The sequence below is a fragment of the Agelaius tricolor genome, unplaced genomic scaffold (assembly GCF_023055355.1).
Source record: "Agelaius tricolor isolate 1412-34295 unplaced genomic scaffold, bAgeTri1.0.p SCAF_36, whole genome shotgun sequence".
Taxonomy (NCBI): Eukaryota; Metazoa; Chordata; class Aves; order Passeriformes; family Icteridae; genus Agelaius; species Agelaius tricolor.
In genome coordinates, this window is record NW_027269296.1 from 2,156,515 (window position 1) to 2,180,959 (window position 24,445).

General features: G+C 45.3%; 1 protein-coding gene across 3 annotated transcripts in view; it reads right to left on the minus strand.

Moving 5' to 3' along the window:
- The window catches only part of NFYC (nuclear transcription factor Y subunit gamma), a 30,154-nt gene extending 9,548 nt beyond the window's left edge, over positions 1–20,606 (minus strand). Inside the window, exons 1-5 of one of the 3 annotated variants that reach the window (XM_071453557.1) lie at positions 20,390–20,606; positions 7,985–8,094; positions 4,759–4,830; positions 2,837–2,950; positions 1,834–1,929 (exon numbers count right to left, since the gene is read on the minus strand). In XM_071453557.1, the coding sequence (XP_071309658.1) occupies positions 1,834–1,929; positions 2,837–2,950; positions 4,759–4,830; positions 7,985–8,086 (384 nt within the window). In that variant the 5' untranslated portion in view covers positions 8,087–8,094; positions 20,390–20,606. Of the gene's footprint in view, positions 1–1,833; positions 1,930–2,836; positions 2,951–4,758; positions 4,831–7,984; positions 8,095–16,695; positions 16,854–20,389 lie in introns of those variants that run through there. The other 2 variants (XM_071453556.1, XM_071453558.1) reach the window with 2 other exon arrangements.
- Positions 20,607–24,445: the final 3,839 nt, after the last annotated feature.

The following is a 24,445-nucleotide window of genomic DNA, read 5'->3' on the forward strand; positions in this document are numbered from 1 at the left end:
CAGGAATGAGGCACCTCAAGGATAAAAAAAATAAAAAAAAAAGTGGATTTCCAATGCCAGAATGGAAATTTCAATGATTCCAACGGTAAAAGAAATTTTTTTGTCTTTTAATTAACAGCAAATGAATGAGTTTGGGAGGAATCTTGAGGATTTGTGTTGATATTTCTGTTTGATGTTGAGTTCCCAGCACACCTGGCACGCTGATTTTAACCCCAGGAGCAGCAGGATGGACTCCCCCAGATTTTGGGACATGGAAAAGTGTTTTCCTTGTTTTCTAGACCTTCTGGAAATGAGGATGGGAAGTTAAAAGCCAGCTCAGGGCAGCATCCCAAAGGAAGAGGTGTGGATTTTATTCCCTCCCACCACTGTGACTCCAGGAGCAGCACCAGGACACAAAATCCAGCTCCAAATGGGAACAGTGCTCTGTACACTCAGAATTTTCCATGCTAGCCAGGGTTTAGAGTGGAAAAGGGGAAAAAAATTTCAATTTTAGAAACAAACTTCCAAGCCAAGATGTTCCACAAGGTCCCAAATCCCTCAGGTTTTTTTTTGGGACAACTTAAACTTTTCCACGCTTCAAACCTTGAGAAGCAACAGAAAGGAGCAGTTTAAACAACAATTTAAATTTTTACTTTCGCAGGAGGCAAGGAGCAAAATGATCCAAAGCTTGAGGGGGAACCCAGAGGTTTTTACCCAGCAGGGAAGGGATAAAAAGGGATTTGCAGGAAAAGCTGAGAGCAGCAGCCTGCTGCTGTAAACATCCGACTGAAAGCTCCTTCCAGCACCTTCCAGCTTCCAGTCAAGGATGTTTACAGAGGCACTGACTGCCCCAAAGGATGCAGGAAGGGATTTTTCAACCCAAAATGCACAGAAATCCGTTTTTTTTTCCTGTTAAATTCTTCCCACTGGCACCATTTGGGATCAGAAGTGGTCAGGAGTGGGTTTGGTTTGTTGGTCAGACTGGTGTGATCTCCACGAAATCCCCATTGCCATAAAAACCCCAGTGGGTTTTAGTTTTATTTATCAGTTTTGTTTTTATTGAAGAATTTTAGTTTCATTTAAGGACTTAAGAAGCTGAAATTTAAAAATTTTCAAACTTGAAACGAAAGAATTTAAGAACTTGAAAGAATTTAAAACCTTGAAATTAAAGAATTTAAAACCTTGACATTTAAGAATTTGAAACCTTGACATTAAAGAATTTAAGAATATGAAATTAAAGAATTTAGGAATATGAAATTAAAGAATTTAAGAATATGAAATTAAAGAATTCAAGAACACAAAATTAAAGAATTTAAAACCATGAAATTAAAGAATTTAAAACCATGAAATTTAAGAATTTAAAAACTTGAAATTAAAGAATTTGAAACCATGATATTAAAGAATTTAAGAACATGAAATTAAAGAATTTAAAACCTTGACATTAAAGAATTTGAAACCATGATATTAAAGAATTTAAGAACATGAAATTAAAGAATTTAAAACCTTGAAATTTAAGAATTTAAAACCTTGAAATTAAAGAATTTAAACCCATGAAATTTAAAAATTTAAAACCTTGAAATTAAAGAATTTAAAACCATGACATTTAAGAATTTAAAAACATGAAATTAAAGAATTTAAAAACATGACATTAAAGAATTTAAAAACACGACATTAAAGAATTTAAAACCATGAAATTAAAGAATTTAAAGACATAAAATTAAAGAATTTAAGAGCCTGAAAACCACAGAAAATAAAGAAGAGAACAAATCTCACGTTTGAATCTGCGTTTCTTGATCACCTGTTTTCCATCAGAGGCTGAGAAAAGGATAAAAAGTGCAGGATTTTGTGTCTCACCTGCCTTTTTGGAGGCTTCAGCTCATCCCTGGGGACAATATCGATCAGGAAATCAAACTGATCAAATTTGGTGATGGCCATGGCGATGTCATTCCTCTGCAACAACAAAAGGAAAAGAATTTCCTCAGCTCCAGGAGGAATTCAGGGCTTTGGCACTGGATAAATGAAATTTGAGGTGTTTAAAGCTGATGGGAAAAAGGGGGGGATGTCTCCTGCAGGTCCCAGCTGGTGGAAATTCAGTTTTGTGCTGAGCAAAGCCTCTAAAATGTGCAATACAAAAGGTTTTTAGCAACTTTAGCCCAGTTTAATGGATCCCAGTCATGGGTGCCTGCCTCTAAATCAGCAATTCCTGCCCAGGGACAGAAGAGCTGATGTGGGCCTGAATATCCCAATTCTTCCCCTGACCTGAGGGCCTGAATTCATGGTTATTGCATTTTCTAGCAGTTCTGCTTAATATGTAAGACTAAAAGTGAAAACCTCCTTTTTTTGCTCCATAAAATGACCTTAATAGTTCTATTTTACTCTTTACTTAAGAGTTGTATTTTACTCTTTACTTAGAGTTATATTTTACTCTTTACTTAAGAGTTGTATTTTACTCTTTACTTAAGAGTTATATTTTACTCTTTACTTAAGAGTTCTATTTTACTCTTCAACCATTAAAAAAAAGAGTATTATTGAGGAAATGGATTCTCTCTCCAATAATCTGTATTTTGTTGTGTTTTTATTTTCACCTCCCCATTTCAATCACCACAAAGCAAACCTCTACAAATTTAAATCACAACTAACAAACAAAATCAACCAGAAATTCAACAGCTGCAGCTGTTCCAGCAGGTCACAGTCAGCTGAGAGATGGAGATTTGTGTTTGGGTGGGTTTATTTTAATTAAATTAACAAAAAAACCCCTTTCAGCTGGGCAGTTCTGTGTACAAAACACGGGTGGCTTTATGGAAAGAAGGAGTGGGGAAGGGATTTAGGAGCAGCTGGGATTTGGGAGCTGCTTTACCTGCAGGGTCCTGCGTTTGTTGTCCTCTGTGTGGATCCAGGCTCGCAGGGTGAGCTCGGTGATGAAAATCTGAGCAGCTTTTGCAAACAGCACAGGGGCCTCTGCACTGATCATCTGCCACAAAATCACATTATTGCACATTTTAGCACTCAGTTTTAACGGTGCAAGGAGGAATTTCACTGCCTGAGTGGAAATTGGGTGGTTAAATGGGAATTTGGGGGAGTTTTTACCTCAGGATTTCCTCAGGTGTGACTGAGTTGAGTTGGGTATCTAAAATATTCTCTGGGTATCTGAAATATTCTCTGGGTATCTAAAATATTTTCTGTGTATCTAAAATATTCTCTAAAAGAATTGTTTGTTTTTTTTTTCCACCAAATGTCTTTTTCCTTAAAAAATATCTGGCTCCAGTTTAACTCAAATGAAGGGGGAGTTTTCACCTCAGGATTCCCTCAGGTGTGACTGAGTTGAGTTGGGGATCTAAAATATTCTCTGGGTATCTGAAATATTCTCTGGGTATCTGAAATATTCTCTAAAGAGAATTGTTTGTATTTTTTATAACCAAATTTCCTTTTTCTTAAAAAATATCTGGCTCCAGTTTAACTCGAAGGGGGAGTTTTCACCTCAGGATTCCCTCAGGTGTGACTGAGTTAAGAAGAGTTGGGGATCTAAAATATTCTCTGGGTATCTAAAATATTCTCTGGGTATCTGAAATATTCTCTAAAGAGATTTGTTTGTATTTTTTTCACCAAATTTCCTTTTCCTTAAAAAATATCTGGCTCCAGTTTAACTCAAAAGAAGGGGGAGTTTTCACCTCAGGATTTCCTCAGGTGTGACTGAGTTAAGATTATGGAAGAAGAGTTTTGGATATGTAAAATATTCTCTAAAGAGAATTGTTTGTCTTTTTTTCACCAAATTTCTTTTTCCTTAAAAAAATCTGCCTCCAGTTTAACTCAAATGAAGCAGTTTGGTTATCAGCTGCCTTGGCATTAAGGATTATTAATTAACATTTAAATAGGAATATTCCAGACAGGCCAGAGATTTTCCCTGTTCTCCACTCTGCCTTAAAAATCTCATTTTCCCCTTTTTGTCATCACAAATTTGGCATTTTTTTGGTTCAGACAATGAGTTGGGCCCTCAGAATTCTGGGATCATCCTTTTCCAGGAATTCTGAATAGAGAATTTTCAGGATCTCATTTAAACTAAGGGATGTCCTGACAGGAGGATGGTGTCACACTGAGGGGGAAAAAAAAAGGAAAAAGGACAAAAAATTCTCTTTTCCCTCAGGAATTAAGTGGCAGTTTTCCAAATAAAAAACCAGGGAAGAGTGGAGCAGCCCAGAGTCAAAAACTGCAGGTGATTCCTTTTTCCTTCTTTCAGTGTCAGGGAGTTTTCATCAATTTGTTTGTCCTTGTCATCAAAATCCCAAATACTGGGATCAAACCCAGGTTATCCACCTGAATTGTTGCTTAATTTTCCATAAAAAAGCTAAAATAAATGGCACAAATTTAAGTGATGTCAATCTACTGGGATCAAACCCATGTTATCCACCTGGATTATTATTCTTTTTCCATAAAAATGGAATTATTGTGGCACAAAAATCACTCTAAATCTTTGTGAGAGTGGAGAAAAACAAAGAGGGAGCTTGAGAGGAGACAGTTAAGCACTAGGGAAAACAGGAAATAGCCAGAATTATTTTTGTATTTATTCTACCCTTAAAGTGGTATTTATCACAAGGAAACAAAACTGCAAAATCAAAACCCAAATCTCAAATATTTCTGCTTTCCCAGCCCAGTTTAATGACACAAGGCCAAGGGAATTTTGCTAAAAAATGCTTTAAAAATAATAATAATGAATTTCAAAGAACAATGGGTAAAATATCCAGGAAAAGGATCATAAATTCCAGGTAAAAACCCTGAATATACCTTCACATCTTCATCCAGCTTCATGATCTTCTTAATCCGAGCCAGGGGCAGCTCCTGGACTCTGAAATCTTTCTGCAGAGAGATTTGAGAGACTTTTTACTGATATTTAACTAAAATAAAGGTAAAAAAATGTTAAAACAATCAGTGTTTTCTGGGATTGATGATTCCAGCTTTGGGATCCTTTCCTGTTGTCTCTTTTCCTTCCCTGCCCTCAGTCCCCAAAAACCAGGGACCAACAGAAGTAAATTCAATAATAAACAGAATAAATTTCAATATATGATTCCACAGCATTAGAATGATTTCCTATCATCCCTTTGCCCTCCCTGCCAGGGACCAACAGGGGAGCAATTTTAATAATAAATAGAATAAATGTCAAGATTTGATTCCACAGCATTGGGATTATTTCCTGTTATCCCTTTTCCTTCCCTGTCCTCAGTCCCCAAAAATCAGGGACCAACAGGGGAGCAATTTTAATAATAAACAGAATAAATTTCAAGATTTGATTCCATGGTATTGGGATTATTTCCTGTTATCCCTTTTCCTTCCCTGCCTTCAGTTCCCAAAAATCAGGGACTAACAGAATCTTCACCCCTACATCCACAGCAATAATTTCAGTAATAAATTGAACAAATTTCAGTAATAAATTGAACAAATTTCAGGATTTGAAGATCCCACAGTGCTGGGATGATTTCCTGTTATTCCTTTTCCTTCCCTGTCCTCAGTCCCCAAAAATCAGGTTCCAACACAGGAGTAATTTTAATAATAAATAGAATAAATTTCAGGATTTGATTCCGCAGCATTGGGATGATTTCCTGTTATCCCTTTTCTTTCCCTGCCTTTAGGTCCCAAAAATCAGGGACCAACAGAGGAGGAATTTTAATAATAAACAGAATAAATTTCAAGATTTGATTCCACTGTATTGGGATTATTTCCTGTTATCCCTTTTCCTTCCCTGCCTTCAGCCTCCAAAAATCAGCGACCAACACAGGAGGAATTTTAATAATAAACAGAATAAATTTCAGGATTTGATGATCCCACAGTGCTGGGATCTTTTCCTGTTATCCCTTTTCCTTCCCTGTCCTCAGTCCCCAAAAATCAGGGACCAACAGGGGAGCAATTTTAATAATAAATAGAATAAATTTCAGTAAATTTCACCAAATTGATGACCCCACAGTGCTGGGATCTTTCCCTGTTTCCCTTCCCTGCCCTCAGCTCCATTCCCAGTGACTCCTGAGCTGGCAGAGCAATAAATAGATCCCAGTGACAGTGGAAAATGAAGCTGCCCATCCTTGATAAGCTGTAGAATAAACCCCTTTCATGTGGAGATGAAATTCCAGCTCACAAGAATCCTCTGTGCTGAAAGAGCAGAGTAATTAATTCTGGTTATGCATACAAATTTCTACATCTGTTTCTTTAATCAACTATCTGCACACAGGAAAAAAAAAAATCCAAAAATCAGCTTATCCTGGGCCTGGTGGGTTTGGGGTTTTTTTGTACTTTGAAGAGCCCAGCTTGGACTTGGAGTTCTTCTGTTTTCAGCTGCATTAAAAGCACCAGGAGAGTGATTTTTGGATGATAGGAATGCATCAATCTCCCCTCAAAAGTCGTTTTTATTTTGTGCCCTTGCTCCCACAGCTCTTGTGGGGATGGAAAGGAAAAGAAGTTCCTTGGTGCAGTTGTTAAGCTCAGCTTAGATGGGATTTTTATATCAGATATCTTTAATTTAATAACACAACTGATAATGACAAACTTGGAATTTGAGTGATTTCAACACTTCAGGGCTCTCAGAGGCTTGGAGCTTAAGTTTTCTCCAAATCTAAATATTTTAATTGGGATAGTGGAATTGCCAAGGAAGACCTGGAATTGTTCTGTTTTAATTCCCAGGTCCTGTGCCCAAGGGACAGGGACAACCCTGAAGATCTTTTCCAAACCAAACCATTCCATGATTTTATGACTCTGCTACAATTCCATCTCCATTTTTTGGAGATTCCTGGATTATTCCTCACTCCCTAAACCATCTCATCCCACAGAAACACTTCCCAGATCCCAGAGCAGGAAGCTGAGCTTTCACAGGGATTTTCCCTGTTTTTTTCTGGGAATATCTCAACCCTGGGGATGCTCCTGGTTCTATTTTAATTCCCAATTCCTGCACTTAAGGAACAGGAATAACCCTGAAGATCTTTTCCAAACTAAACCATTCCATGATTTTATGACTCTGCTACAATTCCCTCTTCATTTTTTGGGGTTTTTTTTGGAGATTCCTGGCTGAGGGATTATTCCTCACTTCTAAACCCCCTTATCCCATAGAAACACTTCCCAGATCCCAAAACAGGAACAGGTTCAAGCTGAACTTTGAGAGGAATTTTTCTTTGTTTTTCTGGGAATATCTCAACCCTGGGGATGCTCCTGGTTCTATTTTAATTCCCAATTCCTGCACTTAAGGAACAGGGAAAATCCTGATTTTTTCCAAGCTAAACCATTCCATGATTTTATGACTCTGCTACAATTCCATTTCTATCCCCCCTGGCTGATTATTCCTCACTTCCTAAACCCCCTTATATCCCATAGAAACACTCAATTTCCACATCCCAGAGCAGGAAGCTGAGCTTTCACAGGGATTTTTCAATTTTTTTTTTTCTGGGAATATCCCAGCCCTGGGGATGCTCCAGGTTCTATTTTAATTCCCAGTTCCTGTTACCAAGGAACAGGGATAACCCTGAAGATCTTTTCCAGGCTAAACCATTCCATGATTTTATGACTCTGCTACAATTCCATCTCCATTTTTTTGGGGTTTTTTTTTGGAGATTCCTGGCTGAGGGATTACTCCTCACTTCCTAAACCCCCTTATCCCACAGAAACTCCCAATTTCCCAGATCCCAGAGCAGGAAGCTGGGAGTTTTCCCTGTTTTTTTCTGGGAATATCCCAGCCCTGGGGATGCTCCAGGTTCTATTTTAATTCCCAGTTCCTGTTACCAAGGAACAGGGATAACCCTGAAGATCTTTTCCAGGCTAAACCATTCCATGATTTTATGACTCTGCTACAATTCCATCTCCATTTTTTTGGGGTTTTTTTTGGAGATTCCTGGCTGAGGGATTACTCCTGACTTCCTAAACCCCCTTATATCCCATAGAAACTCCAATTTCCACGTCCCAGAGCAGGAAGCTGAGCTTTGACAGGGATTTTCCCAGTTTTTTTCTGGGAATGTCCCAGGCCTGGGGCGCTCACCACGGTGAGGTTGCGGATCTCCTCCATCACCCGTGGCCAGAAGCTCTGCAGGCTCTGCTGGGCATCGCTGTTCCCTGTGCCAAAGCCACCGTCCGTGGACATCCTGGCACCTTGGAGAGGGGAAAAGAACAGGAAAAAATCCATAAAAAATCAGGAAAGAAACAGGAGGAGGAACAGGAGGAGGAACACTCAGGAGTGGCTTCAAACTGATGGGTTTAGGTTAAGGATTGGGAGGAAATTCCTTCCTGTAAAGGGTTGGGATGGATTTCCCAGAGAAGTGTGGCTGCCTCATCCTTGGAAGTGTCCAAGGCCAGGTTGGATCCATGGATCCATCCATCCTTCACCCATCCATCCATGGATCCCTGCATGGATTGATCTGTGGATCCATCCATCCTTCCTTCCATCTCTTCATCCATCCATGGATCCCTGCATGGATTGATCTATGGATCCATCCATCTTTCATCCATCCATCCATGGATCCCTGCATGGATTGATCTGTGGATCCATCCATTCCTTCATCCATCCATGGATCCCTGCATGGACTGATCTATGGATCCATCCATTCCTTCATCCATCCATGGATCCCTGCATGGATTGATCTGTGGATCCATCCATTCCTTCATGCATCCATGGATCCCTGCATGGATTGATCTGTGGATCCATCCATCCTTCATCCATCCATGGATCCCTGCATGGATTGATCCATGGATCCATCCATCCTTCATCCATCCATCCACAGATCCCTGCATGGATTGATCTGTGGATCCATCCATTCCTTCATCCATCCATCCATGGATCCCTGCATGGATTGATCTGTGGATCCATCCATCCTTCATCCATCCATCCACAGATCCCTGCATGGATTGATCTGTGGATCCATCCATTCCTTCATCCATCCATGGATCCCTGCATGGATTGATCTGTGGATCCATCCATCCTTCATCCATCCATGGATCCCTGCATGGATTGATCTGTGGATCCATCCATTCCTTCATCCATCCATGGATCCCTGCATGGATTGATCTGTGGATCCATCCATTCCTTCATCCATCCATGGATCCCTGCATGGATTGATCTATGGATCCATCCATTCCTTAATCCATCCATGGATCCCTGCATGGACTGATCTGTGGATCCATCCATCCTTCATCCATCCATGGATCCCTGCATGGATTGATCTGTGGATCCATCCATTCCTTCATCCATCTCTACATCCATCCATGATCTGTCCTCCTCTCCATGGATCCATCCATCCATGGAACCATCCATGGATCCCTCTTTGGATTTATCCATTCCTTTGTCCATGGATCCATCCATTCCTTCATCCATCCACGGATCCCTGCATGGATTGATCTGTGGATCCATCCATCCTTCCTTCCATCTCTTCATCCATCCATGGATCTGTCCTCCTCTCCATGGATCCATCCATCCATGGAACCATCCATGGATCCCTCCATGGATTTATCCATCCCTTTGTCCATCCACCCATCCATCCACGGATCTGTCCTGCTCTCCATGGATCCATCCATGGATCCCTCTTTGGATTTATCCATTCCTTTGTCCATGGATCCATCCATTCCTTCATCCATCCATAGATCCCTGCATGGATTGATCTGTGGATCCATCCATCCATGGATCTGTCCTCCTCTCCATGGATCCATCCATCCATGGATCCCTCTATGGATTTATCCATTCCTCTGTCCATCCATCCATCCACGGATCTGTCCTCCTCTCCATGGATCCATCCATTCATGGAACCATCCATGGATCCCTCCATGGATTTATCCATTCCTTTGTCCATCCATCCATCCATCCATCCATCCATCCATCCATCCATCCATCCATCCATGGATCTGTCCTTCTTTCCATGGATCCATCTCTCCATGGATCTGTCCATCTCTCCATGGATCTGTCCATCTCTCCATGGATCCATCTCTCCATCCATCCCCTCCACCTCTGCATTTCCTCCCTCAGGATCCCCGATCTCCCAAGGTGTTTAAGAGGAAAGCGGCCGCTCCAACCCCAAATTCTGCTGCCAAACAGGGAACAGATCCCAGGAATGGCTGGAGCTGCTCCAGAGGGGATTTAGGTTGGATTTGGGGCAAGGTTCTCCCCTCAGAGAGGCACTGCCCAGGCTCCTCAGGGAATGGGAACATTCCCAAGGCTGCCAGAGCTCCAGGAAGGTCTGGACACCACTCCGGGGATGCCCAGGGTCTGGATGATCCTTGAGGACCCTTCCAGGAAATTCCAGCTGTGCTGGGATGAGCTGAACTTTCCAAGGGAATGTTCCCATTGCCTTGGAAAGCTTTTCCCTCGTTCCCTGCTGGTTTTTTGGGAAGTTTTTTCTTCCTTCAGAGCTGTGTCCATGGATCTCCTCATTGGGATCCTCCCAGCCTGGATTTTGGATGGTTCAGCTCATCCCAGCACAGCTGGAATTTCCTGGAAGGGTCCTCAAGGATTATCCAGACCCTGGGCATCCCCAGAGTGGTGTCCAGACCTTCCTGGAGCTCTGGCATGTTGGGAATTCCTCTTCCTTGGGAATGTTCCCATTCCCTTGGAAAGCTTTTCCCTCGTTCCCTGCTGGTTTTTTGGGAAGGTTTTTTTGGGAAGTTTTTTTTTTTTCCTTCAGAGCTGTGTCCATGGATCTCCTCATTGGGATCCTCCCAGCCTGGATTTTGGATGGTTCAGCTCATCCCAGCACAGCTGGAATTTCCTGGAAGGGTCCTCAAGGATTATCCAGACCCTGGGCATCCCCAGAGTGGTGTCCAGACCTTCCTGGAGCTCTGGCATGTTGGGAATTCCTCTTCCTTGGGAATGTTCCCATTCCCTTGGAAAGCTTTTCCCTCGTTCCCTGCTGGTTTTTTGGGAAGGTTTTTTTGGGAAGTTTTTTTTTTTTCCTTCAGAGCTGTGTCCATGGATCTCCTCATTGGGATCCTCCCAGCCTGGATTTTGGATGGTTCAGCTCATCCCAGCACAGCTGGAATTTCCTGGAAGGATCCTCAAGGATCATCCAGACCCTGGGCATCCTTGGGAGTTGTGTCAGGAGCTCTGGCAGCCTTGGGAATGTTCCCATTGCCTTGGAAAGCTTTTCCCTCATTCCCTGTTGGTTTTTTGGGAAGTTTTTTTTCCTTCAGAGCTGTGTCCATGGATCTCCTCATTGGGATCCTCCCAGCCTGGATTTTGGGTGCTTCAGCTCATCCCAGCACAGCTGGAATTTCCTGAAAGGATCCTCAAGGATCATCCAGACCCTGGGCATCCTTGGGAGTTGTGTCAGGAGTTCTGGCAGCCTTGGGAATGTTCCCATTGCCTTGGAAAGCTTTTCCCTCGTTCCCTGCCGGTTTTTTGGGAAGTTTTTTCTTCCTTCAGAGCTGTGTCCATGGATCTCCTCATTGGGATTCTCCCAGCCTGGATTTTGGATGGTTCAGCTCATCCCAGCACAGCTGGAATTTCCTGGAAAGGATCCTCAAGGATCATCCAGACCCTGGGCATCCTTGGGAGTGGTGTCAGGAGCTCTGGCAGCCTTGGGAATGTTCCCATTCCCTTGGAAAGCTTTTCCCTCATTCCCTGTTGGTTTTTTGGGAAGTTTTCTTTTTTTCCTTCAGAGCTGTGTCCATGGATTTCCTCATTGGGATCCTCCCAGCCTGGATTTTGGCTCCTTCAGCTCATCCCAGCACAGCTGGAATTTCCTGGAAGGGCCCTCAAGGATCATCCAAGTCCAACCCTGAACAATCCCACCCTGGGCATCCTTAGGAGTGGTGTCCAGACCTTCCTGGAGCTCTGGCATGTTGGGAATGCTCCCATTCCCTTGGAAAGCTTTTCCCTCATTCCCTGCTGGTTTTTTGGGAAGGTTTTTTTGGGAAGTTTTGTTTTTCCTTCAGAGCCGTGTCCATGGATCTCCTCATTGGGATCCTCCCAGCCTGGATTTTGGCTCCTTCAGCTCATCCCAGCACAGCTGGAATATCCTGGAAGGTTCCTCAAGGATCATCCAGACCCAGGGGCTGTTCAGGGCTGGCCTGGATGATGAACTGAATCCCAGGAAAACCAGGATTCACCTCCATCCATCCCATCCTCACCACCTCTCCAAGCAGGCAAACATTTCATTTTCCCAGACTGAGAGGAAAAACAAAAAGCAGGAAAAGCTGAGGCCTCGCTGATCAGATCCCAGGAATATCCCAACAGCTGCTGGAGCTTTTCCACCCACCAAACACCCAAACTCCCCAAATCCTGCAGAGCTGACAAAACCTGGGACGGTTTCGCTTCGTGGAGAGCAAAGGAAGCGTGAAGGAGCCTCTGGATGGGGTTTTTTGGTTTTTTTTTTGGGGGTTATTTTTTGCTTTTTCTGCTCTTTTTTTGTTTGGGAGCTCCGGGAAGGCGGAAGCAGCCAAACGGAGCTGGCTCCCCTTGGATTTGGGAATCCCTTGGGAAATTTGTCACTTCAGCTGCTGGAAAACACAACCCAGGGGGAAAATCCCAATGGAAAACCCAAAAGCTCTGAGCCTGCAGTTCCACCCTGAGGTGGTTTTTCCTTGGAAAAACACCAGATCCAGGGCACAGCCACATTCCAAGGGAGGTGGGATGGGGATAACGGCCCCATCCAGGGAGGGCACTGGCACAAGTTTGAAATTTTTTAAAATTTAATTTCATTTTAAATGTGATTTTTAACTTTTCCAAGTTCCCCCTGTGTAAGAAGCCGAGCAAATGCTAAATTTCCAATGTTTGGAAATTTGTCCAAATATTCCAAAGGATTTGCAAGCGGGGAATGTCAGAGGGAAGGAATCCTGGGGGGATCACAAATTCCAGCTGCTTTCCATACAAAATTCCCCAAATTCTGGGGAAAATCCCATTGTTTTCTATGGAAAAAGCAGCAATTCCTGCCCAAAATCCCATTTTTCTCTGTCCTCTGGCACTGGGGATTTATTCCCCCTTATCCCAAATTCCTCTCCAAAGTTGTCCCGATAAAAATAAAGCACAAAAAGTTGAATAATTCAAGAAATTAAATAAATTAATAATTATTAAATTATTATTAATAATTAAGCACCAAACCCACAGCTTCATCACCATTCCTCTGTAATTATTCAAATATTAAAGAAAATCCCAACATTATGGACAAGCAACAAATAAAAAACCAATTAAAACCAACCAGAATTATTAAGATTTTTTTATATTGAGCACTGATTTATTTATCCAAAAAAAGATTCTATAAAATGATCTAAAATCCAACAGAACAGTGGGAAATGGGGATGGACACAAACTCAGGGGAGGCTGAAATTCTGTTTTAAAAAACCCATTTTAAACTGAATTTTAAGCGTTTAAAAGGTTATTTCGAGAATTAAATGAAAATATCAGAGGTTCAGGCTGCAAATTCTTGGGGTGATCTTGGAAAATTCAACACCTGAGCACTCCAGGTGCCTCCAGGAATATTTAGGATTTTTCCACCTTTAAATTTCCAGAAATTCTGCACCACATCCCCTGTGCTGCCAGCCTGGGACTTTATAGGGGAAATTTTAGGAAATTTATAGAAAAGTCCCAAAGGGAGTGGGGGGATCTGGATCCCAACTTCCAGCTCCTCATTCCAAGGAAATTTGGTACAAATAAATTATTTTAATCTGTATATTTCTATAAATTCATTTATTTCTGTGTCTATTGAGAAATATCTATTGAATCCTATGATATTTAATATTCCTATTGCCGCCTTTAATTAATTTTATAAATGAAATCATCCAAATTAAAGATTAATTCTTTTTATAGAAGTTTTCCAATCAAACCCAACCTCAAGTGCTCCAAGGCAGCCAGGATGGTTTTAATTCCTTTTTTTTTTTATTTTTTCTTTTATTTTTTATTGAAATCAAAATATTTTGGTGTTATAAAGATGCAAATCCCCCATAAAAAGGGACAATTCCTGCTCTGATTTGAGCAGGAAGTGAAATAAACAGAAAATCCAAGAAAACCCCTTGGATTTTGGGAATAACTCCCAAAAAATCTCATTTTTGAACTCCCAGGATGCTCTGGAGATGGCCTGAAGGGTTTTTAACCCTTTGAAATAAAATTTAAATTATTCTCAATCATAATTCAAAAGCTGAACTAATAAAGAGCTTTAAAACTTTAAATAATTGATGATTTTTGCTTCAAAACTCCCCAAATCGAATTCATTTACAACACAACGAACCCTGAAATGAAGAAATCACCTCGTGAGGGAATTGAATTCAAATCCAGATGTCAGCCCCATTATATAAATCTGAGATATCAGCTTGATTAAATGAAATAAAAATCCAAATTTAGGGGCTGGAAGTGACCTCATGTGGGCACCCAAACTCCTGCCAGGCTCAAGTTGGGGACAGCAACGTCCCCTCCCCAAAAGTGTCCCCAAGACTTTCATTGGTGCAAAAAAAAAGGGGGAAAAATTAAATTTAAAATAATAATAAAAATAAAGGTGGAAGTTCCAGGTTAAAATTTGAAGGGGAATTAAAAATTGAAATTTCCAGGAAAAGCAAAGTGCTGGGAAATCAAGGGGGGATTAATTAAATAAATTAAATTTAGAGAGAATAAAAGGAAAAAAATCAAACTTGTATAGAGAATAAAGGTAAAAAAAAATCAAACTTGTAGAGAATTAAATTTAAAAATCCAACTTCTAGAGAATAAAGGTAAAAAATCCAAATTATAGGGGATAAAATTAAAAAATCAAACTCATATAGAGAATAAAGGTAAAAAAACCAAACTCATAGGGAATAAAACCAAAATAAAACCAAACCCATAGAGAATAATATTTAAAAATCCAACTTCTAGAGAATTAAGTTAATAAATCCAAATTATAGGGGATAAAATTAAAAAATCAAATTCATAGGGAATAAAGCGAAAAAAATCAAATTCATAGGGAGAATAAAAGCAGAAAATCAAACTCGTAGAGAATAAAATTTAAAAACCCAAGTTCTAGAGAATTAAGTTAAAAAATCCAATTTATAGGGCAAATTTTATCCAATTTTAGTATAAAAAAATAATCAAAAATAAATAATCAAACTCATGGAGAGATTAAAACTAGAAAATCAAACTCTTAGAGAATAAAGCTAAAAAATCCAACTCATAGGGAATAAAACTAAAAAAATTCAACTTCTAGAAAAGAACAACACAAAGAAACCCCTGGAGATTTTTGGGGCAGAAAGGCCAAAATTCACTCCTTAAAATGGGACCTTCCTACCCCTCCAAAGCTGGAAAAAATCCAAAGGAACTGGAATAATAATAAATCATAAATCATAATTTATTTGTTAATAAATCCATTTCCAGATTTCTTGCTGCTCTTGACCTAAAAAGATCAAGCAGAACTGATTCTTCCTCAACCTCCTGCAAGCTGAAAGCATCAAAATATTCCAAATTTTGAGTGGAATCAAGATTTCTGCAGGATTTTTATTGGGATTTTTTTATTCTGTAGATTGTCCTGGTGTGCTGCCAACACTTAAAAAGCTGGGAAAATCCTGATTTCTAGGGAAATCATTGATTCTAGGGAAATAATTCTAAGGGAAAAAAGAAATGATTGTTAAGGAAATAAATTGAAATTTCTTCTTTTTTGCTTCAAGATGCTGACAATGACCTTCATGCTCACGGGGAATTCTCCAATCCTGGCCCACAGGCGGCTCCAGAAGTTCCTCCAACATTCCCCAAAATATGAAAATGGGATTTTTTGGGGACATTTCTCCTCTTATTCCCTTCTTCACCGCAACTGTGACCACACCGAGGAGTGGAATAACCCTGAGATGAGGCGCTGGGAGCGTTAATTTGGATTTAAAGCCCAAATCACACTTGGACTAAAACTCAAACCTCAGCAAACCCTGACAGGAGGCAAAGCTCAGCTTCAGGCCCTGCACCCTCACCCTAAAACCCTTCCATGAAGTTTCACCAATTAATTATTATTAATTTCCCAAACCAGCGCTTTTAACCTCAACAACCACCTACTAGAGAGGGGGAAAAAATGTGATTTTTCACCCTGAGAGGAGCAGAAACACCCACGGAGCGCTCCCAAAACCCAACTTTAATCTAAGCCCGGACTATCCCCGTGTCCTTGATGCCCTCGGCCACCGCCAGCGGCTCCGGTTTTTTTCTCCCCTCCTCTTTTATTTATTTTTTTTTCTAATTTCTTTTTTTTTTTTCGGTCCAAAGTGCCGCAAACAAACTTTGTCCTTCAGAGTGTCGGCTCGCAGCGCTGGCATTTCAAGGTCACTCGTGCAGGCCCCGCTCCAAGTTGGGGCTGCGCCGGGGCCGGAGCCGGAGCGCGCCCGGCCCGGGGCTCACCGGAGCCGCGGAACCCCTCAGATCCTCCAACCCCCGCTCCCCCCCGTGACCTTCGGCACCGACTTCCCCACACAAACGACAACAAAGAGCGGCCAGCCCCGCCGGGGCTCCGGGGGTGCCGCGGCTCCGCTGTCGCCCCCCGGCCCCGCGGGGTGATGGCGGCCGGGCCAAGGGCACCGCGGAGCCCCCGCCGCGCTCGGGGCACCCCCGCTGCTTTGTCCCCCCCCGCCTGCAGCGCTGCCCGCACGGCGTTACCGGCGCTGCGGGAGGCTCGCCGGGGGTTTCACCGCGAAGCCCGCAGCGGGTGCGTCCCGCCGCGCCCCCCCCTTCCCGCACCGGCACGCACGAGCATCCCCCGCCGCCGCGGCCTGTCCCCGGCGCACGGGCCGCCCTCCCCCGCCGCCACCGCGGCGGCGGCGCCCCGGACTCACCGCCGGCCGTGCCCGCGGCCGGGGGTTCCCCGCCATGGCTTTGTCTTTGAGTGACCCCGGGAGCCGCAGGGGCCCCCCCGGGCCGGGCCGTGCCCGCGGCCCCTTTAACGGCGGCGGCCCCGCGCGCCCCGCTGCGCGCGCCCGGCCCGCCCCGCGCCCGCGCCCATTGGCTGCGCGCCCCGCGGTCGAGCTCTCCCATTGGCTGCGCGCCCCGCGGCCCCGCATTCCCATTGGTCAGCGCCGCGGCGCAGCCTCGCCGGCCGCTTCCTGCTTTAAAGTTACCTTGAGCGGCGGCCGCAGGGGTCAGGCAAGCCCCGCCCCTCAGCCCCGCCCCGATTGGCCTCCTCGCCTCCTATTCAAACGCCTGAAGAGGCTGGAGGGAACGGCCGCTAATTGGCCCGCGCGCCTGTCAATCACGGCGGTTCCCGCCACACCTTCCCGGCGGGGCCGCACGTGCGTGAGGCGCGGCGCGAGCGCGCGCGCTCCGAGCCCCGAATTCCAGAAATTTTGGGAATTTTGGAGATGAACCAGCCGAAACCCCTGCTAAGGGGGAGCGGGTGACACAGGGACAGCTCCAGGTGGCGTTGGGATGTTCTTCCTCGGGGAGAGGAGGAACTCGCTGTGGTTTTTAATTTGTGAATTATGGCCATTTATGAATTTATATATTATTATATTATTATTTTTATATGTCCCCTGATATATTAATTATATTATAGCTATATATTATACTATATTAATTATACTGCATTATATTATAAATTATATAAATATTATTGTATTATTATATTAATATATTAAACTATATATTATATATTATATTTTATACTACATTATATTACATTACATTAATCCTCTGATATATATGTATATATATCAGGAGATACCTCTATATGCAGAAATCACAATTTTATCAACATCACCACCATGGATTTCCAGCTCTAATTCCAACCTATAATTTCCTGCTGACAGGATTATCCAAGGGGAAAAAATATTGGGAAGCACAGCCAAGCCCTGCAGATTAAATCATTCTGAATCTGGTAACGAGGAGAGATTAATTTAAAAATAGATCTTCCTGATGATTTGAGGGAATAGAATTGGTTAAAACACGGCCTTAAAAAAAAAATAAATACACTCTGTTCTCTTCCTGTGGCATTCCTCAGATAAAAAACAGGGCCTGGAAGCTGTGGAATTCTGACTATTGGAATTATGTGAGGTACTTTGGGTGGTATGAAAAACAAAGCCAGCACCTTTCCTGCACAACAGAGGAATGTCTGCCTGGAATTGTGGAATTCTGAGGGGTTCTGACTCCCCAAACACATTCCCCTGTGCCTTGGCACATCCCAAGGGTCCTAAAGCTGCTCATAGGATCATTAATAATTCCTTATGACAAAAAAAAATGGGTCAATTTTGGGAAGTTCTACAATAACGGGTTTATTTATGGGGGAGATAAAAACCCCAAATAAATTTTGGGAGGTCATACAGTAACGGGTTTATTTGTGGGGGATAAAAACCCCCATTAATTTTGGGAAGACCTACAGTAACAGATTTATTTGTGGGAAGATAAAAAAACCCAAATTAATTATGCAGTGTATGGGTTTATTTGTAGGGGGATAAAAACCCCAAATAAATTTTGGGAGCCCCTACCCTAAAGGGTCTATTTGTGCAGGGTAAAAACCCCAAATTAATTTTGGGAGGCCCTAGAGTAAAGGGTTTCTTTGTGGAAAGAAAAACCCCACTAAATTAATTTGGGAAGGCCTAAAGGGTTTATTCCAATCATTGCAGCTGTTGTTGCTCTGTAATCACACAGGGTTCTGATTAATTTTGGGAAGGGATTCTCTCTTGGGAGGGGCTGGGATGGAATTCCCAGGGAAGCTGGGGTGCCCCTGGATCCCTGGCAGTGCCCAAGGCCAGGCTGGCACATCCTGGCACAGTGGAAGGTCCCTGCCCATGGAATGGGGTGGGACTGGATGGGATTTAAGGTCCCTCCCAACTCAAAGTATTCCATGAATTACAGAGTTACTGGGAAAAAAGGGGGAGAAAGGAATGTTCAGCCCCCTGGAGCTGTCACCTGCCTCTCTGAGACACTTCCAGGAATCCACCAGTGATTCCTGTGGGGCAGGAAAACGTGCTTGGACAAACAGGAATTACCTTGATCAAGCACAAACTAACGAGGGACAGAGCAGCCAGGCAAGAAAAATGCCCAGCTCAAGGTCAGCAGGGAATTGCTGGGATCCCACCTGGAATGAGCACTCAGGGATCGTGCTGGATCCCAGAATATCCTGAGCTGGGAGGATCCCCAAGGATCATCCAGTCCAATCCCACCCTGGGCATCCCTGGGAGTGGTGTCCAAACATTCCTGGAGTTCTGGCAGCCTTGGGAATGTTCCCATTCCCTGGGCAGTGCACCAAAAACCCCAAAACCTTTCCCTGAATCCAACCTAAATCCCCCCTGGAACAGCTGCAGCCATTCCCTGGGATCTTGTCCCTGGTGGGACACTGTTGTCACCACGATGCCCAGGTGAGCTCAGGCTGTCACAGGGCACAAGGACAAACAGACCCAGCAGGAACAGCCCAGTCCAAAACCAAAACCTCATTTCAGGAAAAACCTAAGGAAAGGCCCTGGATGTTGCCAAGGAAGTTTGGTGGTTTGGTTTGTAGGGCTGGAGGAAAAGGTAAAGAGCTCATGGGCTTTGAATTGCCCATGCTTAGCAATGGAGACAGGGAGGATTTATTCCCAAATCCATGGGAAAAAATAAAAATCAGAATATCAAAAATATCACTCAGAAAAATCACTGAGTGCCACCCCCTGCCATGGCAGGGACCTCTTCCATTGTCCCAGGTTGCTCCAAGCATATCCAGCCTGGCCTTGGGCACTTCCAGGGATCCAGGGGCAGCCACAGCTGCTCTGGGAAATCCATTCCAGCTCCTCACCACTCTCACAACCAAAATCAAATCTAAACCTCAACATCCGAGCTCCTCTCTACCTGCTCCCTTCTCAGCCAGGTCAGGATCACAACCCGCCTTGGAATCACAGAACCAAGAACGCTTTGGGTGAAAGAGACCTTAAAGCTCATCAGCTTTAAAGCTAAAGGCACAAGGCCTTCTCCACCTTGGTTTGGACCCTCCTAGGGATGAGGCACCACAGCATATCCGTGTGGCGGCCCGGTAGATCCCACCCGGGAAAACGCCGGGAGGCCTCCGCGCTCTGTTCTGCCCACCGGCCGTGAGGCAGCGCGTACCCCGGGCATTGCCAGCCCCGAATCTCGGCTCTCGGGCCGGGGATTCCGGGCACTGCCAGCCCCGAATCTCGGCTCTCCGGCCGGGGATTCCGGGCACTGTCAGCCCCGAATCTCGGCTCTCCGGCCGGGAGTTCGCCGGTCCCGGGTTCCGCCAGCGCCGAGCCCGCCCGGGCCTGCCCCGGCCCCGCTGCCCCCCCCCCCACCCCGCGCCCGCGCGGGACAACGGTCCGCTCGCTGTCCTCTCCCCGGTCCGCACCCCGCCAGCCAATCAGCGCCCACCTCCCCGCGCCCGCCTCCCCCTCGCGGGCCAATCAGCGCGCGCGCCGCGGCCCAGCCAATCGCAGCGCGGCCGTTGCTGAGGGGGGGCCGCAAGGACCCCTCGGGCCGCCCCCGCCCCGCGCCCCCTCACGGGCCGCCGCCGCCGCTTGCCCCCCGCCGCGCTCCCCGCGTACTCACCGGGGCGGCCGGCGCCGCGACCTCCGCCTGCTCCGCCCGCTGCCCGCGCTGCCTCCGGCGCGGCCGGCGGGAGGCGGGGGGGGGAAAGGGGGGGCGGCCGGAGCGGAGTGAGCGCCGAGCGGCCGAGAAACAAGATGGCGGCGGGGCCGTGAGGCGGCGGGGCGGAGGCTCCGCCCTTTTTTGTCGTTCCCCCCCCCCCCTTCCCCGTCCCTTCCCCTTCCCGGGCTGGGCCGCGGCGGCGCGCGCGGGCGCGTGACCCGGCTGGGATCTCGCGAGATTTGCGGTTTGGGCGGGAGTGGGCGGGGGGACCGTGAGGGTGCATGAGGGACGGGGTCAAATCGGGAGGGACAGTGAGGGACAGGAACAGTGACAAACTGTGAGGGAGCGGGGCAAACCTGAGGGACCGGAGCAAACCGGGAGGGACACGGACAAACCTGAGGGACCGTGAGGGACGAGGACAAATTGAGAGGGACGGAGACAAACCTGAGGGACCGGGACAGGAACAGGGACAAACTGTGAGGGACCGGGGCAAACCGGGAGGGATGAGGAGTAACGTGAGGGACCGGGACAAACCTGAGTGACAGGGACAAACCGTGAGGGACCAGGACAAACGGGGAGGCATCTCAGAGGTGACCGTGCCTTGAGGGGCAGCCAAGCTCTGGCTCTGTCATAGATCTGCCCTGTCCTAAACCCTCACCTGTCCAGCTTTAGGCCTCGTATTTAGTCTTCCGGGGTTTTTCCTGCTTTATTAAAGAAAAAAAAAAAAACAAACCAGGAATGCTGCAATGTTTTCCAACCTTGTTTGCTTCTTTGTCAAGTATCCTTGTAATAAATTGCGTGGTAAATAAACTTGTTAAAGATGTTGGATAAAAATGCTTTAGGTGTGTGAGTTGCAATGAACTTTTATTTTTTTTCACACCGGGATTTGGCATTTTCTGGGAATTTTTTTAATAGGAGTTAAGTTTGAAATGGAATTTAAATATATCCAGTGTTCCTGAGTTGACTCACTCCCAGAGTCCCATTATGTAGCTTAAGTATATCTGCCCACAAAAGAAGAAAAAGAACTATTTTACATATCTGGGAGACCACAGAGTTCTGATTGTTCACACTGTGGGAGAAAAATATTCCTGAAATCGACTTAAATAGATAAAGGAATTAGAGATCCTTTTTCTCTCTGAGTGGAGACTCAAAGCAGCTGATAATCAGAAAAAAACCCCAAAAAGCAGCACCAAAGGGAGGGGAAGAAAAGGCTGTCTTGACATTCCCATCAAATTCTTCAGTTCTGGAACAAGATCCAATGGGAATAATGAGGAAAATTAGTGAGGGGATTTATATTTTCATGAGGAAAATTAGTGAGGGGATTTATATTTTCCTTTTAAGCTTTTCCTCGAAGCCACAGAGGGCTGGAGCTGCTGCTGCCTCATTCCCAGCCCCTCATTTAGGAATTGCCATCTCCTTTCCTGCAGGGATCCCATCCCAAAGATCCTCCAGGATCCTTTCCCCATGGGACAGTTTCATCCTGTGGATCCTCACAATTCCATGGAGGAACCCAAGGAATTTATTCCCACATATATGTATGGAATATATATATATATATATGTAGTCTCTGGAATTCTGCTTTAATGGATTAATTATCTCAATTAATAGATCAGTAAAGTAATTTTTTGGCATTTCCAACACAATTTTTTTGCCTTTCTGCACATCCATTTACCAGCAACTCCACCAGGGTACCCCTGGCAGTGCAATCCCAGGGATCATCCAGGGACATTCCAGTGAATCCTCCCTCAGCACAGGAAGATTTTTTTCTCCTGCCATCCTGGAGCTGCTTCAAGCCAAAGTCTGTGCCCTGCTCCTGCCAGCTCTCCCAATTCCCAGATTTCCTGCCTCCAGGACACACTGAGAGGTGATTCAGGATTTCTCCCATTAAAAAAAAAATTCCCTTTTCCTTAGGAGCGACTCCCATCTTTTTGCCTCCTCATTGTCCTTCTGGTGGCCCAATTTGCAGCCTGGCCAAGTTTCTTTTTTTAAAATAGCATTTTTAATATCATTGTTCAGGTTATAAAAATAAATCCCTTGAAATATTGTTTGGGATGAGAAAGGAAAGTCAGATCCCACGGGACTGCTGCACTTCCAGTCACCCTTCCCAAAATTGATGGCTGGGTCTGCCCTGCTAAAGGACAAAATCCCCACTCCCTGCAAGCAAAGGGAATTTGGGATTTGTGGTTTTTGAGGAAGAAATGGAGGAAATGGGACAAATTTCTGTGTCCTCCATGGGCTGGGAGCTCGGCTGGCCCGGAGGCTCCGTGCTGGCACTGGAGTGGGAAATGTCTCACAGCGAAATTCCTGCAGTTTTATTGGAACTCTTGAGGCTGAGGGCACTTGCAAGGCAGCCAAGAGAAATAAAAGTCGGGATCGTGGAGCGGTTTGGGTTGGAAGGACATTCAGCATCACCCAATTCCACCTCCTTCCCACCATCCCAGCTTGCTCCAGCCTGGAATTGAGCCCTTCCCAGGATGGGGCAGCCACCCTGGAAATCCATTCCCCACCCTTACGTCTGCTCCACTTTGGGGTGGTTTTGTTTTGAATTCCCGAATTTCTGAGCCATTTCCTTCTGATCCATCCCCACAATTCCCTGGAAAACGCCTCATTTATTCATTAATTACCCAGCACTGCTGCTGCTGCTGCTGCCAGGCCCAGCTGTCGGAGCACCCAGCTTGGATCCAGCCCCTCTCCAGGGATTTCTGGACAATCCCCCCTTGCTCCTCCTCCTCCTCCTCCTCCTCCTCTTGCCGCGGATCCTTTTGTGCGGCTCCGTTTCCTCCCCACCTGCTCCCTTTCCCAGCAGCAATGGATCCATTGTCTGGAGCTGCTCTGCTTTTCCCACAGGGATTGCAGCTCCACAGAGCTCCCTGTCAGCCTGCCCAGAACGTGCGGGAGCCAAGGAAAACAAGAAACAGGGAGGAAAAAAAAGAAAGGAGAAAGTGATTTAGCAGGAATTTGGATGAGTTTGGACCCATCCAGCACCTTCCACCTGCTCATGCCATCCCTCCAACGCTTCCCACTGCACCCCAGAGCTGGATTTGGGAGCTGTGGATTTGTTTGGTGTGGAGGAAAATCAGCTCAGAGCAGCAGGAACCAGGCTGGCCCTTCCCAGCTCAGCCCCCGCCATCCCCCGGGATTCCCGTTCCAGCAGCACTCTGGATTTATCCCAAACAAGCTGTTGCTTTGGGGCAGAAATCCACAGGAGGCACGGGAAAACCTGGACAGAAATTCTTGCTGGACATGGACACGCAGCTTTGTGGGTCTGCAGGAAAAAGGGGCCATTTAGGGCCAGGTTTTGGGGCCTGACCCTTTGTGCCACATTCCCAGCTGGAAGTGCCACCTCCCACCTGCTGTCTGTCCTACCTGGGATGATCCATATAATATTTGAGGATATTTAAGGATATTTAGGAATATATCTGTGCCTGGACACTGATTTTTTTAACCTTTCTGCTTTGAAATGAAACCCCTGGGAAGATAATTTGAGCTATGGGTGTTGCCACAGGATCCCTCGGGAGCCCAAAATTCCTGAGGGATGATCCAGGATCAGCTCTGGGCTTGTGGGTTCCCTTTTGTGCTCAGGTTTGAACCTGTGTTCTGGGAAATCTTACATTTTCTGCCTCAGATGGGAATTCCCAAAGGAATCCTGCTCTCCCTCATTCTCCCAGCCCTCATTTCCTAAGGAAGAGCTGACAGGAATCAGGAAAATCCCCCAAAACTTTAGGATCAGCGCTGGCAGCTGAGATACTCATCCTGATGCTGAGTGGGAAGCCTCATTCCCAATATTCCCGCTTTGCTGGGGAGAGGATTTCCCAGGAGAGCACTTCCTGCCCAGTTCAGCGCCCTGGCTGTCCCAGTATCCAACTGGTGAGCACTGGTGACCTGATTGCTCCTGCCAGGAGATTTCCCAGGTCTCCACATGGCTCCTGCTCCTGCCAGAAGTGGGACACGGCCTCCGGCAGGGAAGGAGCTGACCCAGCTCCAGGACTCATCCCACTGGGCACTTCCAGAGGGGCC